At 43.6% G+C, this 19,393-nt stretch overlaps 1 protein-coding gene across 1 annotated transcript in view; it reads right to left on the reverse strand.

Annotated features, from left to right (window-relative positions):
- Positions 1–19,393, reverse strand: part of LOC105566016 — a 131,403-nt gene that overhangs the window by 44,423 nt on the left and 67,587 nt on the right. Inside the window, exon 4 of the mRNA XM_012019688.1 lies at positions 4,290–4,414. Within this exon, the coding sequence (XP_011875078.1) occupies positions 4,290–4,414 (125 nt within the window). The remainder of the gene's footprint in view (positions 1–4,289; positions 4,415–19,393) is intronic.

Genomic DNA, 19,393 nt, shown 5'->3' on the forward strand with positions numbered 1-19,393 from the left:
TTAAATAATTTAATTTAACTGGCTACTTACACCTATGCCCGGTCCTAAACGGCCTCTTTAATTTCTAATTGATTTTATAATTTATTTCCAAAGAGTAAGACGTACTGCTTGTTTCAAATTGAACTTAAAGTCCGCGTCAAGATCTTTCCTAGGCTTGTTCAGTATAATTACTTACTTAGTATAATATAATGAATCGAAAAAGTTAATTATGCACGTTACAAAAAAAAGTGCACGAGGTTGATTAGCATTCTTCCTCCCTTCCCGACATGATCGACGCGCGCGTCTAACAAACAAACGTAATTATCTGCCGGCGATGACAATTAGCCGTCAGCGGTAGGAGCTTTTCTCGCTATCGATCTCCGCCTAGGCGCGGTCAGAATAATAAGTTACCCAAAGAGACGTACAATACCGATCCGACAGAAGTTACATAAGGCAGACGCATAATATTGGATTGATGCATCAGTTCGTCCCGTTTTTAAACAAAAAAATTTCGTACTTATATTTTATCGATATACACTTAATCAGTGCAATGTTGTTTTATGACGATCAGTTTCAACCAAGGCCAAGATTTCATGACCGTCAATTTCGGAAGGCCGGCCAGAACGTTGCTTTCGAAAATAAAAAGCATAATGTGCGGAATGCGATGTTTATTTTTATCGAGCTTTATAAATTTACACGACTCACAAACACCACTCGACGACAACAAATTTGACAGTGTAAAGTTTCCGTTCAATTGCCACTTTCAAATGTTTAATACGTCATGTAAGTGTAAAGTTGATAGCAGATCGAATTTCGTATATAAAGTGCGCGAATGTTTAGAAACGGGACAAACTTATGTATCCACCCAATACTTTTCCTGTCTAATGTAACGTGTGTTACACCGTGCTTCAAAGGGTTGAAGTCGGGTAAACCGCTGACCAAAATCACGTACACCAGTGCCTACTAACGCCCGGCGGACGTTACTTTATATCTTATTTCATCTTGTGTTATTTTTATAATGCCCCAGCAAGGCCCAGACTGATGCCGAAAAAATGCCTAGCCATGCCCAGTAATGCCGCAAATCTCAGCGGTTTACCCCTCGGTTAAAGTACTCGAAATAATTCCCGCTACGTCATATCAGAGATAATTCTGGTAGAAAATTGGCAATACGACAAGTCGATACTTATTTACGTCCAATACGTAACGGATTTCACGTCAAATTCCGTACTTATTCTCGCGAACGATGACTCTTCTTGCGCCATGATTTACGACTTCGGTTAATCTCCAAAGTACTAACTGTTAAAGTATCGCGGGAGTTTTAAATCGATGGATACAATTAATGACGTATTTGACATGGCGAGAAGAAGGGTTGCAAGAAAGTGTGTTTGCTATATCTCGAAAGAATGTTTTCCGCTCGAGTCCCCTCGGAGGAGGCGGCGTAGTCCACGTGACGCCACTTCACCCTCATATATGCAACGCTATCCTTCATCGGCGCCGACGACAAAACCGCGGGTGGTTTTTATTAAAATGTCGAACCCACCTCGGCCCCCGCCCCCCCACGCGCCGCTCGAAGAAATCAATTCGAGACTTCCGCGGCGATATTACCGACTTCTTTTCTCATCCCCTTCGATTCCCGCGTCGCTGCCCGAATTTCGATTTCGTTTGAATCGTACGCGCGCGATATCGACTCACCTGTCGGATGAGAAAGAGGAAGGAAGGTCGCGCAAGTGGGGGCGGGGGAGGGGAAAGAGGAGGGCGAGGTGTACGAGGACGGAGGGGAGGAGGGGGGGTGGGGGTGGGAGCGACGTCCTGAAAGGGTTGGAAATGGGGAAGGCGTCGCGTTACTTGGCGACGCGTTTAGATCGCTGCGCATCCCGATCTCAACCCGTAATCCGCAGGATCCCTGTAACCGCGAGGGCAGATAGATCATTTCCACCCCCTTTGCAGCGCGAACGTGTGCATTTCGCCGTGAATGGAGACATCACCCCCCGAGAATTGAGTTGTCGGGAAAGTAAAGGCGAGCCGCGAGCTGCCAAATACGGGCGTTCCTACATAATGGATCGTTATTACAATACCTATAGAAATGTTTAACCTATTACAGAGACGAGCGACGATTTAACGACGGAACGCGCGAGAGCGGGACCGAGTTAAAACAAGTCGCGCGATCGAAGCGACAAAATGATATAACTTGATATAGACGTTTCTTTCGACGCAATGCTCGTGTCCTCCACTGAGAAAACAAATTTTCGCTACCGTGGATAATCGTGATTTGCTAAAAATATTTTGCTGCAATAATTATAAGTTTTTAAACCACCCCGAGTCGAAATTTTGGCCCTCTGTTGAACCTTTAAATCTATTATATAGTAGGACCTAAGACAGTGAAACAGGTTGAACTGCAAGTACAAAATTTACTCCTTCTTTAAAACTGATAATGTCGGAAATTTCTACTTTTGCCAATTTAGTATTAAAGTAGGTCCTTTTAAGTAAGAGCTAAAGTAAATTTGTAGAATTAAAGATTCAACGGAAGAGTAAAAAAATATAATGTCATCAAAGTAGGTTATTGCTGGTCTATGTAGGTGTACAGATCAGTTAAGTAGATGTAAATTATATGATAATTATCCTTAAAAGTGTCAAAATAGTACCAAAATTTCAACTCGGGACAGCAAACGGTTTGCTTCACGGAGAGAATTTTCTCTTAAAATTTATCCTGAAAATTGTGTAATTGTAGAACGACATGGCATCTCGCAGAATTTTTTAATGAGTTTTTTTGAAATTGTACCATACATGTTACTAGTAAACTGCGTACTAACAATATAATTACTAATAAAATGTATGGTAAAATTTCAACAAACTCTCACAAAATTCTTCAAAATGTCGTGTTGTGCCACGATTACGTGATCTCCAGAGTAAATTTTAAGAGAAAGTTCTCTGTGTGTCGCACCTAATATAATAGGCGCAGTAGCAAAATATTAGCTGCCACAACTAAATATTAGCGGAAACTCTTCTATTATAAGATAGGATCCTAATGTGAGGTTTCAACGTCCAAATTCAATCACAAATCTTTTTTCGCAACGGTCACACGATCTAACAATCAATTTTCCACTAAGCAGATCTCACTCTACGGGCGATAAGTTCATGGTGGAACCAACAGACGTTGCCTGTTAATTTAGCAGAAACTCCGCTGTCTCGTATTAGGAGCCTATCTCATAATAGGGGACTTTCCTCTAGCTGTCCATATTTTACAACTGAAGTTCAGTTACTACATGCAGTTTTTAGCTACGGTAGCATGTTTTTCTTCCGTGTTAAACGCGCGCTTATTTCGCGAACGTGAAAGAACGGAAAGTGGGACGAAATTGTCCCCTCGCTGTTCGCAAAACAGCTCGTTTCCTCCGGTCACGCGGGACTGGCTGATCCTCGGACGTGTATCGGGTACACACTTTCGCCAGCGGAGGGTCCAACAATGACCGTCGATCACCTCGAGGATTGCGCGGCTCGTGCAATCCTCGATATAAACGGCACGCGCACCTATTACATCACGTTGGCTTTAACAATGGCGGATTCCTTGCCGCGCGGACAATGCACGCGGATCAGGAGTCCACCCGTCTTTGCTCGGCCGTTTATACGACGCAATAGAGCGCGAAGAATGACGGAGGGGAAAAGGGCTTTCCTCTCACTCGGGTAGCTTGCGCGCATTGGCGGTGAACTCTTCTGGCGTTCGGATTGGATTTAGGAACTGGAGGAATCCGAATATTCATTGCGAATTTTTATTACACTGAAGATGAACCGAGTTGGATCAAAACGTGTGCAAATTTAGAATATTAAACGTCTTTGACACCGAATAAGATTGCGCTTCAATCTTCACGCATTGGCCTCATCTACCTCTTCTTATTCATTGCTAGTTTATTGGATTGCTATTTACACCGTAAGAAAGTGAACTGCTCTGATCTCCTATATGTCAGTTGAATATTAAAAGATAGTCGGCAAAGTGTTCGCGCGTGGAGACTTCCAACCGGAAAATGTGGCGATTCATTTGTATGAAATGTTGTGTTTCAGTCAGTTACTTCTGTAATTTCTTTAATCAATTCAATTAGTTCTAAGTTTGTCATAAAATCCCCAATGAAAAGAGTTGGAGGAATTTGTTTCTTTGTACATTCTTTAATTTCCCCAGTAACTGCGATCATTAGCACTTCGATTAAAAATCCTGGCATAACAGTTGCGCGGACAGGTGTTGAGAAACTTGGAGTATTCGACGTTACGCGAAGGGGACAAAAGATAAATACACGGTTAAGGAGACATGATGATGTATTTACCGCTTAGAAGGAAAAGTCCGCAGGCTACGAGGGTCCTGTGATCGGAATAACAATGGCCGATCAGAGCCGACACCGTCGCGGCGAAGATCAGGACCGCGGCGACCACTTGGAAGGGTGCGGAGATCCTGAAACAAAGCGGAAGAAACACATTTTGGACAATCGTTAAAGACGAGGTGGCTCATTCGCAACGCGGCGCATTTCGAGCGCGTGCTATTTTTACAGGTTGAAAAGAAACCGACAAACGGCAGTAGCTACCATTAAGGAAAAGAACTGATTAGCAGTATCAGTAATTGATAATGTTGAGTCAGTAACTTGTGGCGTTCTATCAGTGACTGATTGCGAGAGACAGCTATTGGTAATGTTTCTCAGTTAACGTCCAGTTTTAATGATCAGTTTCTTATAAAAAATGCTTAACAGAACTGGTGAAAGAGAACTGAACTGACAACTGGACACTAACACTGGATGACTGATCAGCTACAACTGGTGACTCAATTGATGGCTCAACTAGAACTGGAAGTTTTATCAATCACTGATGAATATAAAACTGAACAAATGGCCAGTATTTGTATCAGTAACTGGAAATTTTATCACTTACTGATCAACGTAAAACTGAATAAATGAGTTTTTATATCAGTAACTGGTAAAATTGTTTCAATATACTGGTTGTGCTGATATCAGCTATAATGATCGGTTATCCATCAGTTAGTGTTCAGTTCTTTTATCAGTTTTGACGGCATTTTTCTTAAGGATAACTCTTGGAAGAGATATCAAATTATAACAGCCTTATTAAGGAACTGAAGCGCAACGCTTTCTGTCTATTTTGTTTTGCACGCGCGTCAACGATGCGAGCATGCACTGCAAATCCAGGCGTGTAATTCTCACACACATAAGTGTGTGAATGGTGAAACCCTTTCAATGCACTCATATGTGTGTTATGTTTACGATTTTACACACTTATGTGTGTAAAAATTGCACACTTGGCTTTGCAGTGTAAAGATCGTAAACGCCGAAATAATCAATCTAGAACCGCTTTTCTTTACGATCGTCGAGAGCGAGTAGGACGATATCCATCACGACTAATGCGATTTATCTGTCGCAAGTTTCCTCCGTCAAAACGTAAAGTCGACTTACCGAGTCGGATTTTTAATTTATCGGACGTTTTCATTGATATTAAATTAACATATTCCACCAATGTGTCAAAACGTGCGTCCTAAATGAGAAAAAAGGGCGGAGAAAAGAGCGCGTCTAGTTCTAACCGAGGAACAGCGTCGCTCAAATTTATTCTCGAAGTAATCATAGAAGGGGCTCAGAGCCTGGGCTGTAGTGTCAAAAAAATTGGTTTAATTAAAATATAAATCGAAGACGTTTCGGTCCTAACTGGACCGCCTTCGGTACAAACAAAGAGATGTAAATTAGCGCATGATAGATAACAGAATACAATTAATACAAACAATTACTGTGATACAAAATATGAAAAAAAAAATAGAACGGTCATACACAAAACGCAACGCGAGCATGTGTAACGTAGAAAGTTGGAATCGCGTTGACCAGTATCGATGACGTTACCAAAAATGAATTTCAAATTTATTCTGTTAAAGAGAGAGGAAGGGGGAGAGAGAGAGAAAGAGAGAAAAAGAGAGAGAGAGAGAGAGAGAGAGAGAGAGAGAGAGAGAGCCGCGAGGAATATCGAGTACATTTTCCACGCTGGAAATTCAGCGACAGCGTCTACAACTCCGCGAAACGTTTCGCGACATTCCCGCCGTACTCCACCCTTAACCTTCTCCCCTCCCCGCTTCTCATCCCCGGTCGCAGCCTGCGCACCCCCGGAGGAACGCGAGTCGTTACATCGCGAGGGATTGTCGTTCGCAGGTGGAGGGACTCGACCGCCGCGGGACGAGTTTCGAAGCGGCGCTATAATACGCGTATTCGTAGCTATCGGGGTAAATGGGGCATACCGGGATAACGGCGCTCAGCGCGGCCCGCCTATCGACCTGCTCCGACGTTTAAGTCTCGATCTCGCGGCAATTTCACGGCGCGGCTGCCGCCGGCTGCGGGCTCTCGTTTCCGCGCCCGAGCATCTGGATATCGACGATCGCGCGCGATCGGGACGTTGAACCGCGTGGGAAATTGTTTAACAAGAGAAATTTGGCGATCCGCAAATTCCCGGGAGAAAAAAAAAGAGACACGAGACACACGTGGGAGGATAATCGGGGAGTTGCCGAAACCAAACAGCTGTTATTTTACGGTGAGAGAGAGAGAGAGAGCGCACAGAATAAAATGAATTAAATACTGTAGAAGAAACTTGTTTTTTTGCGCATTTCAATTCTTGTTGCGCAGGACAAGTTGGAAAAACGGCATATGAATTAACAATTGAATTAAAATTTTTGAACTACCTTCGTCTTGCTCGGATCTAAAAATTGATTTGGCGTTCTCGTTTCCTATTCGATTATAATTCTGGCATCTGTATGTTAATTTTTATAACACTTTTTAAATTTACGTAGAATTTCTTGTTTGTACGTGATGAAAAATTACAAAAAATTGTAAAATTTACACAATTAAAGGCAAGTTTACTGATTGTATAAGGGAACAATTTTATCTACAAGGCGTAGATTTACTGACGTATGTAACTATAACAGATGGTCCTAATATTACCTGCTATAATAATTGTAATTTTTTTACAATGCACATAAAATGGTAAACAGAATACTGCTCTTGTTTTTGACACAAATTATAAATTATTTAGCGGGGAGTTTAATTATTCGAATTGATTCCATAAGAGTGTCCAACCAGCTGGCATAATAATTTTCCGCAGTTTTGTTGTAAATAAATTCATTTCGCGCGAAATCGAGAGACCGGTGGACGGCTGCCGGAACAGTTTGACGAAATTAAGCTCACTTTTGGCGCCTGCGGAACTCAAGGTTTCAGAGCGTAAAGCTCGAAACTCTCGGCTTGCACGCCACAATGCAATCGCGCGTCGTCTCGCAGTTCCGTCGTCGTGCGGTAATACCGTGGAATCGAATTATGCGGCGTCGGTCGCCGCGGGAGATGGGAATTAATAGTTTCGGTCGGCGAGGAGAAAAGCTGCGCGTCGACGCGGCGATGAGGGAATAGGGACGCCGGCGTTGTTCGCCGATGGGACCGGGTATGGATATTGGGCAGTGGGCTGGCGGACCTGCCTAGCAATAAATCAGTGCCGTCCCGCGGTAATATACTGCTCGGTCAGCCTGTTTAACCGTAATAAAGCGCATTGCTCCCAGAGCGACTGGGATCGAGAAGTCTCGCAAGACGCGGTGTTTCGGTGTTTCGGTGAAGCCCGCGGAATCGATCGATCGCGATCATCGCCAGTGTTTGTCTCGTGAATCTCAATTTTAAAGGAACATCGCGTATAGTTGATCTCCCGAGAGCGTGCCGGAAGAGAAATAAGCCCTGCAAACGCTTTCAATAAAGATCGAACGAGTGTGACAATTTTTGAAATTATCGAGCCCCCAACTTCAAGAGAGAGAAAGAAAGAGAGAGAGACGTTTTAAAATTGAAAATGCCGAGCTCACAAATAATGCAGAATTATTTTTATAAAACTGTACACGCATCTACAGTGATGGACAGAATGGTTGGGACAATTTTTTTTTTAGAAGTTTAGGAACATCCATTTAGATTCGGGCTCACGTTCCAAAATCTTCTTCTCCGAGGAATATTTTGCTCTTCGGCCATTTCGAAACCACTTTGAGCCTTTCCAATCTATTTCTCGAGTAAAATTTTCCTTATAAAAAATATTTTGAAACGTATAAACCTGAATCTAAACGTGTTACTAAACTTATTTAAAAAAGTGGTGCAATTCTCTCCATCACTGTACATTAATAATATCTGCGGCTAGTTCTTTTTTCTCGTGTACGCTCGCAATGTTTAAAAAGGCAGTCGACGCTGCTTGGACTCTTGAATTATGAATCTCGTCGCGTGAGTATGGTGGATATGATTTTGTACGAGAGAGTTAAAATTCGTTGAAGACACAGTTAAGACGCGATTAAGCTCACTTGGAAGTACGTGAGGAAAAATCGCCGAGACTTTTCGAGGATCGGAGAACGTCGTCGGGCCGCCTCGAGGAGGACGAAGTAGACGAAAGTTTCTTTCCGAGCGAGCGACAAATATCGTTTCCCTCGATTCGATAGCAATCGAGGGAAAACAAACGCTCGCTCGAGGGGCCGAGGATGGATTATCCCGTCGATGCCTCCGCGATCCTTTTTTCGCGTCTTTTCCGAACCCCCACGCCTTAAGCTAACCTTTTTGTATGCCATTCCTCGATCAAACATTAAATTTATTTTCCCGCTTAAACAGTTTGGCAAGTGCCCAAGCTTCTCAATTTTTACACGCCTGGTTTCGAATTCAGATTCTCGACGCCTAAGTGCTTTCATCAAGATAGAGAACTTTATTTTACTAATATATGAAACTTTACATGTATAACTGAGTGTACAGACATATTTCATTTTTGCAATCTGAAAGCACAGGTTGCATAAGAAATGCAATCGTAATACATTCCCAAACAACACGTATGTCTAAAAGACGTCTTAAAGATGGGTTGTTACTCAAAATTCAACAACTTTCTAACTGCGACATGAAAAAATTCTGTTTAAAAGTTGAAGTTGACCTTGAAATTTCTGAATCGTCTCCACTTATGAAAATAGTTCACGTAATAATCTTCTTGCAATCGTGCAACTTTTGTACGTAATTTTTCATACAGCGCGTAAGTTGACAATTTGTTGAAGGTGTAAAGTTAGTAGTCTCGTCACACGTATACAGGATGTCCCAGGAGGAAAGGTCAATATCCTGGGAGGTGATAGTATCGGTCATTTTAAGCAAAACTGTTCGTATGAATATATGTCTCGTTCCCCACTGTTTCCGAGATAGAGCCACTTGAATGTCTCGTGTATTCACTTTTCTTCTGTGCACTTTACTCTTCATCCAACCCCATAAACAAAAATCCAACGGGGTTAAGTCTGGAGATCTTGGTGGCAAATTAATGGCGCTGCCACGGCCAATCCACCGATTAGGGAAAGTGACGCTGAGGTTGCACCACAAATCGGGTATAATGAGGAGGGGCTCCGTCATGCTGAAAGTACATAACACGCCGTTGTAGCCAAAGGAACGTCTCCCAGTTGTTCTGGTAATGCATTTAGCAGAAATTCCACGTAATTTTGTCCTGTCATACGATCCTCTAAAATAGCGGTATTTGCAAAGTAATTTTGCAACTGTACATTCAAATAGCTCTATCTCGGCAACAGTGGGGAATGGAACATACAATCACACGAACATTTTTGTTTGAAATGACCGACTATCACCTTTCAGAATATTGACCTTCCCTCCTGAGACACCCTGTATATCCATTCTAGATATTTAGATATAAGTTTAGATAATACCGAAAGTGACTTCAGTCTACACAATAAAGGTCCAACTTTACTAATTCTATTCTCATCTTAATTAATTTCAATTAATTTCGTCAACTAGTCCCTTATCTGTTTGCCTTTCCATTCTACGTACTAAATCGCAACGTAATACACGTATGTCGACATAGTGTATGCATATGTGACCGTTAAACTGTCTCTCACTTCTTTATTACTGGCGGAATAATGCGATCCCACGAACGTCCAAATACGATCCGCACGGGGGTGGGGGGAGAAAAACGCTCGGATGACCGGGGGAAAGACGTTTACGACGCTCGGGATACGTTACAATCATCGACCGCAGGCATCCCGACGTTTGCTCCGGACCAATTCGGACAATTTGACGAGCGGGGCCGGCCGGTGATACGAGGCGCCATTGCCCAGTTTCGGAGTGCCTATCCCGGTGCGTAATGCCGCATAACCGTTCTGCATTACATACGGACGTAGGATCGGTATGCGAGCGCAACCCCACACCCGGGGAGGATGGCGCGCGCGCGCGCGCCATCGTCCACCCTCCCCCTTCCCGAGAGAGCAAGAGGGTGGGTAGGGGCGGCATGTATTTCGCGGGGTGAATAGCCGACGCGGTATGTTCCTGGCTCGGTGCCAGGCCGGGGTAACTATCAGCGCTACCGCATTAATAGAGTTTTATTGTTATTTACGGCAAGGGACGCCCCTCCCCCGCCCCACCCCGCGAAACCCTTCGCACGCCCGCGCCTCTATAATAACCGGCCGCGAATTAATCGCCGCGCGTTCGATTTATTTTATTACGCGCTACTTTAAACGCCACTCGTTGCGCGGCCGTCGCGTTCGCCCGCGCGAATATCGGCCGGCGCTCGATTGTCGTGTAAATCGCCGCGATTGTGAGCCGCGCGATAACAGCCCCGCGCGACTAGGTATTATTACGTGGCGATCCGGGTTTTTTTTTTGTTTCGTTAATATTCTCACGCACGCGTGTTTATCGCCGCGACACGTGCGCCCGGGAAAGGGTCTGCTTAAAGTCTAACAAATTCGTTTGAATTTCGACCTCGATAGACTTTCGCTTAATTTCGACGAAGCGATTTCTCCACCTTGACGAAAATCTTATTTGATCGAGACTGGAGTGTCTAGGAGAGTTCATATCCGTTTCTTCAAATCTAGATTCGAAGAAATATGATTTCAACGTGTCTCATTTGTTTAATCGATAATAAATCTTTTAAGTCTGGGTGTGCGTGAGGCGCTCTTCCCGGTCTTCGGATATTGATTACGTATTTGGATATTTATGTACGTGTACGCGAAGAGTGGGAAGATGCGTGGATCGATTAATAATTGCCATTCATTTGCGTCATTTATATAAATTGAGGAAAAAGCGCGGAGAGCAAAACGTCGCGTGCAATCTCCGGAATGAGAGGGACGTCTCTATTTTTATTTCCTTAATTTTGCAGCCGATGGCGAGCTGCAACGTTCAAATCGGAATCGAATTAGGAAACTTTAACTTTGCAAAAACAAATCTCTCTCTCTCTCTCTCTCTCTCTCTCTCTCTCTCTCTCTCTCTCTCTCTCTCTCCCTCCCTGCGAGGGAAAAGCGCGGCGGACGTGATTGCAAAATGCCAGAGAGGACGCCCGGGGAAGGATACATTTTTAAAAGTTCTCGTTATCGCCGCGCCGTAATTCCCGACAAACTCGATCAATTCGTTCGCGTCACGTTCGCGCTAATGTATCTCCGCGCTCCAGCTTACAGCATCTTACACTTCGGCGTGAAATTTCAGAAGACGCGGGCGCGGCGCGGCACTGTCACGCGAGCGTCGCAGCGTCGGATTTCGCGAAAGTACCACTTCGCTCGGTGTCACGTCGCGTCGCATTGCATCTTCCCCGAATTATTGACCCCTGGCTCGTGACGCCTCCGCTTTTTGCCCGAGGGGTGCCTCCACGGGAACAGCCCATTTCGCGTCTGAAGCCTCGTTTCAGTCGCGGAGCGGAAACAAAAATTCTCGCCTCGGTCCATTGTCGTAGCGTCTTTCCGTCGCGCGCCAGCTCCGACAGACTCGAGAGCAACTCCTTATTATTTGCGACAATCGCATCTTCAAAGGGTTGAGAGTAAGTGTCCGTAGGCAAATGGCCCCATTTTTTTTCGCATTCGATTTTGCTCACAAAGTAGGTACCAAACGAAAGGTCTCGACAAGTTGATTACCGATAACGTCAGTCTCAGAGTGTACCTATGGTATCCACTCCAAAGGTTCGAGTGCCGAAAAATGGCGTTGAATGCTTTGGACCGAACCTATTGGTTAGATTGTAGAAAATAAAGGAGCTCCAGATGGAATAATTCACTTGATCCACCTAAAATTTACTTAGGTTCATAGAAAATGCAGGACGCGATGTCATTAGCATCGACCATTGAGGGAAACCTTATTAGTCGACTCCAACTCGGTTTAGGAATTGTTGGAGCCCGATATCTCCGGAACGTTAAATAGGTACACTCTGAGACTGACATATCTGTAATCAGCTTGACGAGACCTTTCGCTTGGTACCTACTTTGCGACCAAAATCGAATGCGAAAAAAGTGAGGTCGATCTTATTCTCACTCTTTGAACAATTTTGAAGAGAGGGACGCTTTGTCAACACCAGGAGACTACGTGTGTAATTTTTTCTTTAATGTTTTATCGGTAATATCAGAATAGATGGATTTATGCAAAGAATAGGAATACTGAAGCTGTTCCGCACTCTTGGACCAAAGGTATATTTTGCCTTGCGAACTAATTATGAGCAGAAGATGACACAATCGGTCATACTTTTCTGAAATTAATTAAAAATGAATTTCGCAGACTGCCGAGATGAAAAGTGTACGAAATCGCTTTCTCGGTCCTCCAGCTGACAATTATTTCTCTATTTGTCACTTAAACGCCGACAGTCGTGCGACATCCGGATTCGCGTTAATCCTCTCAAATAGTAAACGCAGTGTAGCGAACCCGCCGACTGATTAAAGTAAATACGCGCTTTGATCGCAGTGTCTTTCGTCGTAGATCGCAAGAAGCCAATTTAGCAGACTCTCGTCACAATAAATAATTGCGATGCGTCAAAGTAACGATTTTAGTGCGCCAGGCTCGTTAACGCGCGGATTATGGCCGCGCTTTGAAGCGCCCCGGCGCTTTCCCGGCAGAAGATAGAGAACGCTTCTAATTAAACTAAGTCTTTGATCCCCGAAAGCTCGAAGAAGCCGTAGCGAACGTCAAGCGTCGGTTCTGCCGTTATTAATTCGGATAAAATCCTGACTGCTCGCCTAATGCCCGTCCGATATTACGCGCCCTGCGCGACACGTATCTGCGCGGACGCGAATTGCCAATCCTGAAAAATATCGAGGAGCGCAGAATCGCGCGAAATCCCACGGGCTTCCTTTCAACCTGTTCAGCATAAGGAAATCGAAGCGATTCCTATTTCAGGCACATTCGGTATGATACACGTGTTTCGACAGAGCCGTAAAAACTCGTTCAATTTCAAGCCCACTTTCGACGATCCGAACTTCGCGTCTCTCAATTTTAAATATAATTCTATTCATAATCTCGCGAACATGTAGAATACTTGAGGAATCAGAACGCGTAAAATATAATATGTACGTGGCAGTACACGCATCGTGATTCGGGATAACGCGCACGAGGGGGGGGGAGGGATGAAGTCGCTTGAATTAAACGTTGACGTCACGGGCTGTCACAAAGGTACATAATTCGCTCGATTGTACTCGCCACGGATTTGAATATTTCAAGCGTTCAACTAAATATCCAGATTATTAAGACAACTATCTGACGTTTTTCAATCATTAACATCGATGTTGTTTCAACGATTCCATTTCAATTGCGCTGATCTCGTTGGTACAACTGGTCCTTTTTTCCGCGCGCGACGAAATTACGGATGGAATTCCGCCACGAGACCTCCCGCGCGAACCATAAATCGTGCGAAGTGGGCTTAACGTTCGATGCTCTCGCGGCGTTTCTTCGCATCTCTTTAAATAAGATGAATATCGGGATCATTAAGGATCGTACAGACGGAAGAAGGGGGGCGCCGTTTGACACAACGAAAAACGAGTATCGCAAAGGGCATCTAAAGGCACGTCGGGAAACAGGAGGACCGGTTACTGTACGAAGATAAATGTTCGTATTCGGGGTAGTTACAACGGGCACGTTTAATTTAAGCGGCTAAAGACGTCACGTATTTGATAAACGAGAATTCCAAACCGTTCGGCCGGCGCCATGTAATTCATCCGTGAATTTTGCCCTCATTCGTACGTCGATCATGCCAGTTTTGCGCGCGTGGTTGACCCGACGTGATTTCACGGGAGGGATCGCGAACGGCAATGTCCGATCGGACGGCGAAGGCTCGATGGATTCGTCAATTGCATCTCGAAAAGAAAGGTTTCACTTTTTACGAGATCGTCATTTTATACTAAAGTGACTGAAATTGTAACGCAATTCTCTTGGTCAAACTTTCACGATCTCGATACGCGCTGGTCGATGATCTAATGTACATTTGTCTTGTAAATTTTATTTTATTATAGTTAAACCGTTTCCAAAGATGTTTGACGTGGAACGTTAAGGGGTTTTTAGAGTACATGAAATATATACATTTAACATGGCGTTTCGAACTGGAGAAAAATTGATTCCACTCGTATTCGAAATACTAGCGCGATATAATCAGTAGTATTGCTCGGTAATTAATCAGGCATTTTGATCAGCGTCGACTGTGCGTGTGACGTTTCAGCTTTACCTCGCCGTAATTTTCGTGAATTTTTTCCGAGTTTTTTTCTCTTTTTTTAGCGAGCGGAACGCGGAACACGAGCAGACGCGCCCCCAACGTTTCCGCTTCCGACGCGAGCGTGTGCCAGTCGAGCGAGTTACGTCGACGGGAGACAATGAAGGGCCAGTAACAATGGGAACGTAGAAAAGGGCGGCAAGATGGCTACCGCGGTGTCCAGAGGGGTTGCAGAGTGAGAGAGAGAGAGAGAGAGAGAGAGAGAGAGAGAGAGAGAGGGAGAGAGAGAGAGAGAGAGAGAGAGAGAGAGAGAGAGAGAGAGAGAGAGAGAGAGAGCTCTTCGTTGCGAGATGAGTACGAAAAGAGGACGTCGCGGGATGCAGAACGAGACAAATGATGAGTCCCGGGCGTCAGGGGGTTTGAGGGGATACCACCATTTAACATGTAGCTGAATAGCCATCTGGAAGAATGGCGAATGGTTCTTCCCCGAGAACTCTCCGCTGTCTTCCCTCTCGACCCTCTCGCCCTCTTCCCTTACCCCCCCCCCCCCCGCCCCGGGATTTCATCCGTCGCGGCATTTCAACGCCTCGATCACTGAATTACTTTCGACCGAAAAAGAGACGAGTCGGTCGCCATTATCGCGCGGCGAAATTTCTGGGGAAAATGGTACCCTCGAAATTCACGTGTAAAATGTGCAGGTAAGGGAAGATCCTCCGAGTGACATGGAAATAGAAAGAAATTCGTTTTTAGAAACCCTTTGGCCGCGTACAAATGTTTACACGTCGTCTTCATGACTTTAATCATTGCAGATGTACCTATGGAAAATACTTTCGAGTCTTTAGACAAATCGGGGAGATTTGTTGTAACGTTGAACTGTTATTCGAGCAGTTCTCGAATTTTATTTTCCATCTAACAATTTTATCTCAGATGTGTAACTAATGACGTAAACGAGCTTCTTAGAAATATTAATTTCGATGAACACTAAATTTTTCAGTCGAGCAATAAACTATTCTTTTGTTTTCCGTCGGGTTGACGTAAAGACGCTAATTAGAACGCTCTTCCCCCCCCCCCCGGCCTCTCTTTCTCCAATAAAATTTTTTGTATTTGCGAGAATGCCTTTCATTCACGACTGGATTAAACGTTCCCGACTCATACAGCAGCCTTGTTTACGTTGTCAAACTGCTGTCGCTACCTCCGATCTATTTCCTCCGCAATATTCTTTGTCACGTTCCTCTCGCGCCCTTCTTTTTCTGCGCAGCCGGCCAACTCTTTATCTTCTCAACGGGAGTTTATTCTTGCACCGAACACAGAGTAAAGCGGCGAAAGGCAGAGGATGGCGAAACGACAAAATGGATAGAAGCCACGAAATTTCGCGCGAGTCCCATCGTTGTTTAATTATTTCTGATGGTCGTTTTTATCCCGACTTACCGTAGGATTTGGACCTTAATATAGGATTCAGGATCCGAGAGAACGAATGGAAGAGGGTGCCACAGTTAAACGGTCAAGTACTTAAAAAGAAACTGCTGCATTTAAAGATAATTTTTAAAATTTCGTTAAAAAAGTACATCGTTTCTTGAACGTTTTTAGTTATGTAAAGTTTTTTAATATGTCAAAAACGAAAGAAAAAACAAATAATCCTCTCGCGGCATTTGAATGATTAAAAGTAGATTGTCGAAAGATAATTAAGCGAATTTGTTTTAAATTTTCATTTAATTTATCTCTCGGTAGTAACTTTGCCTGTAGTCTCGATTTGAAATAGACAAAGAAAAGGAGGATACATCGTTGCAAGAGATATGAGGTCGTGAGACCAAAGCATCAAAACTTTTCAAGTGCTCTTCTATAAAATCACGTTTTCCACCTTTATGTACCTTTTCTCTTACAGAACCAATTCTTGTAATTCCTTTGTTACATCAGAAATGAGCAGACTATAATGTAATCAGTAAAAATTTATTATTCTAAAAAGTTTCGACCAATCAAGGTTGCAAAAAAGACTGTCTTTTGTCAAACCGTAATTAAAACTGAAACGAGAACTTGTCTAGAAAGAAAACAATGGAAACTAATAGCTCCTCATATAAATAAAAAGAATAAAAAGAGAGATAGGGAACGAAATAGTTAAAAAAAAACAGATAATATGAATGTATTGATCCAGCGATGGAAAAGAGGAACATAGAAATAAATAGTTTTACTAGGACCACGTGGCCGTACCTGCGCCTTTAAGCGCCCCACTTACAATTTTAAACACACGGACGGCAATGTGAAACGTCAGGTCTCGATTTATGTTAATTTATCACTTTTCTGGATAAAATAAATATGACGGGCGTCTTATCGCAGCGTTTGCGCGATGAAACAATGCACAAAGGACGAGAGAAAGCCGGCCGTACGAAATGAGGGGATTCGGTTTCGACGTATTTTGCCTGTAATCCAAACTATACCCTCCGGCTCGAGAACTCGTCTTCTCGGCTCCGACGACGACGACGACGACGGCCTGGACTCGGTGGGGAGGAAAGGAACGGGGGAATTTTCCCGGACGAGGTTATATCCTTATACTTCTTCCCTCCCGCCGGTGATTCCGGCTGAAGGATAAAAGACGATTTTCGGGCACAAAGATTGGAAATCGCCCTCCTCGCCCGTTATTCCCCGGGCTGAATGGCGGCCGCGAAGTGGCGCGGCGTTTATCTTTTCCGAGGGTTATTTCGAAACTCTCGGAAACCCGAGATTTTTAGAACTTCATAGATTTCTGGCCCCAGCTTATCAAACCCGCAGATCCCGCGGGCTTATCGCACCCCGCATGATCCGTATCTGCCTTTTTTTTTCTTAAATATTCAGGGATGCTTTCTGCGAATGCCTTGAGCTCATTGAATCGTGATCCTGTAGTATATAGGATTTTTCTCCTCTATAGTCGTCATCCTTGGGATACGTAAAATGGCTCTCGATGATCTGTGATGAATTATTCGCGGGTTCACGATCGATTTCGCGGGAAGACTGATTTACGAACCCCTTAACCCTTTACATTGTAACAACCTGACAAGCAAACGGAGATGCCGATCGATTGACTAAACTTCGTCAAGTTCCTTGAACACAAAAACGACTTTCTTTCATTCTAATAAATATTTTTTTATCTGTTAATGTCAAGCTAAAAGAAAAAAATGTTTCTTAAGGGAAAGATGATTTTTCTAAGCTGAAATTTACAACTTGAAACTTTGTAACTTTATCAAGTTAAAGAATTAGATTTTCTGATATGCTGTCTGGAATTTGCAGATGCAAATAATAAAAAATTTAGTAATTTTAAGATATAAAGAGTAGAACTTTTATTTACTCCATAACTGAATGGTATTAAAGATACTGATACGCAAAGAGGATACTAATAGAAGATTCAAGGGATCGATAAAATAAGCCGTAGCTTATTTTCCTCCTCCCCGTTCTGTCCGGTAAATTATATGGCGTTATTTTCGGGATAAGTTCGATAAAGCCCGCACGGGTTTGCGGCGTGAAAAACGGCTTGAAGAAAAAAAATTGTAAAAAATATAGGTCGTGCGCGCGCGAAACGATAGCCCGCAGGATTCGAACCGAAATCCCTGATAAATTGTCTAAGGACGCGAGGAGGGAGAAAACAAAGGAGGAGGGGGAGAGTTGCCTACGCGTCTCTGCATTTTGCAGGTCGGACATTTTCTTTTGGCCGCTCCCTGCCGATAGATCCCCGATCTTTTCTCGCGATTCTCGATAAGGTGCGGAGCGTGCCGGCGAAAATGAGAGCCTTAAAGCTCGAACGGCACAGCATTGCGACGCCCCGATAAATTTCCGAAAATCTTATCTCACCCGCTCGCAAAGTGGATGATGAGTGGCGCCAAAATCTTCCATTTTGTAATAAATTAATCCTTCCACTTGTGTCCGATTTATGTATTTTAGAGAGAGAGAGAGAGAGAGAGAGAGAGAGAGAGAGAGAGAGAGAACACAAAAAATGATATTTTTGGTTCGAGGTTTAAAGAGCCTATGGTTGCAAAAAAAAATTGTTATTCGCTAATAATCACTTTTATTATTTTCTTTAAAATCGCCCGAATATTTAGTTTTCTTCGTGGATACAGAAACACGGAAAGAAAAATGTAGCTACCGTAGCTAAAACCTACATCTGGCAGTTAAATTTCCGTTGTAAAATACGGACAGCTAATATTCAGTTGCGATAGCTAAACACTTTGCTACTGTGGCTATTGTATTAGGTGCGACAGCAAATCGTTTGCTGTGGCTTAGAAATTTATAGTTGCGGCAGCAAAATATTTTTAGCGAACCATAAGCTACGGTAGCGAGAAATTTTTTTTTTCAATGCACATACAGTATCCAATCTTAAAAAAGAAACAAATCTGTGACAGTTTAAGTTACAATTTGAGCCCTTCCTTGCTCGTGACCTTACATCGACGATTTTTTGATAAAATACCGACGTATAAAGATAGAAGGAATTGCGTTTCGCAAAATGGAGGATACGCGCACGCAACTGGTGCAACTGGTCCGATGCATATCGGCGCTGAAACGTCCGATTGCATCGCGGGCCGATTTCTGGAACGAGGCAAGCTCCTCGGCTGCATTGTATAACCTATGTGGCCTGATTTTATCATCAGATGAAACGCTGACAATTTCGAGTCGCGTCACCTGTTGCACCAAAACGACGACGCTTCCTCGAGTGCATTATTAGAATTGCAGCCGCGCCTATCTCGCGGATCTCTGGCCGATTATCAACCCTCGAGGAGACCGTACGACCCTCTCGTCGCCGATCGCCCGTATTAATTTAACGATTTATATCGCAATCTTTAATATCGCGACCATCTTCTAACAATAAACGAAATGTGGTGTCCTCAGAAAGTTACTTTCTCAGAGATTATTGTTTTATTGTAATAAAGGAGAAATTCACCGAAGGGGGAATATACTTCTTTTCAATATAATTGATTTTACGAACAGTTTTTATTTT

Source organism: Vollenhovia emeryi, unplaced genomic scaffold, assembly GCF_000949405.1.
Source record: "Vollenhovia emeryi isolate VEMERY1.0 unplaced genomic scaffold, V.emery_V1.0 DF939147.1, whole genome shotgun sequence".
NCBI classification, from domain to species: domain Eukaryota; kingdom Metazoa; phylum Arthropoda; class Insecta; order Hymenoptera; family Formicidae; genus Vollenhovia; species Vollenhovia emeryi.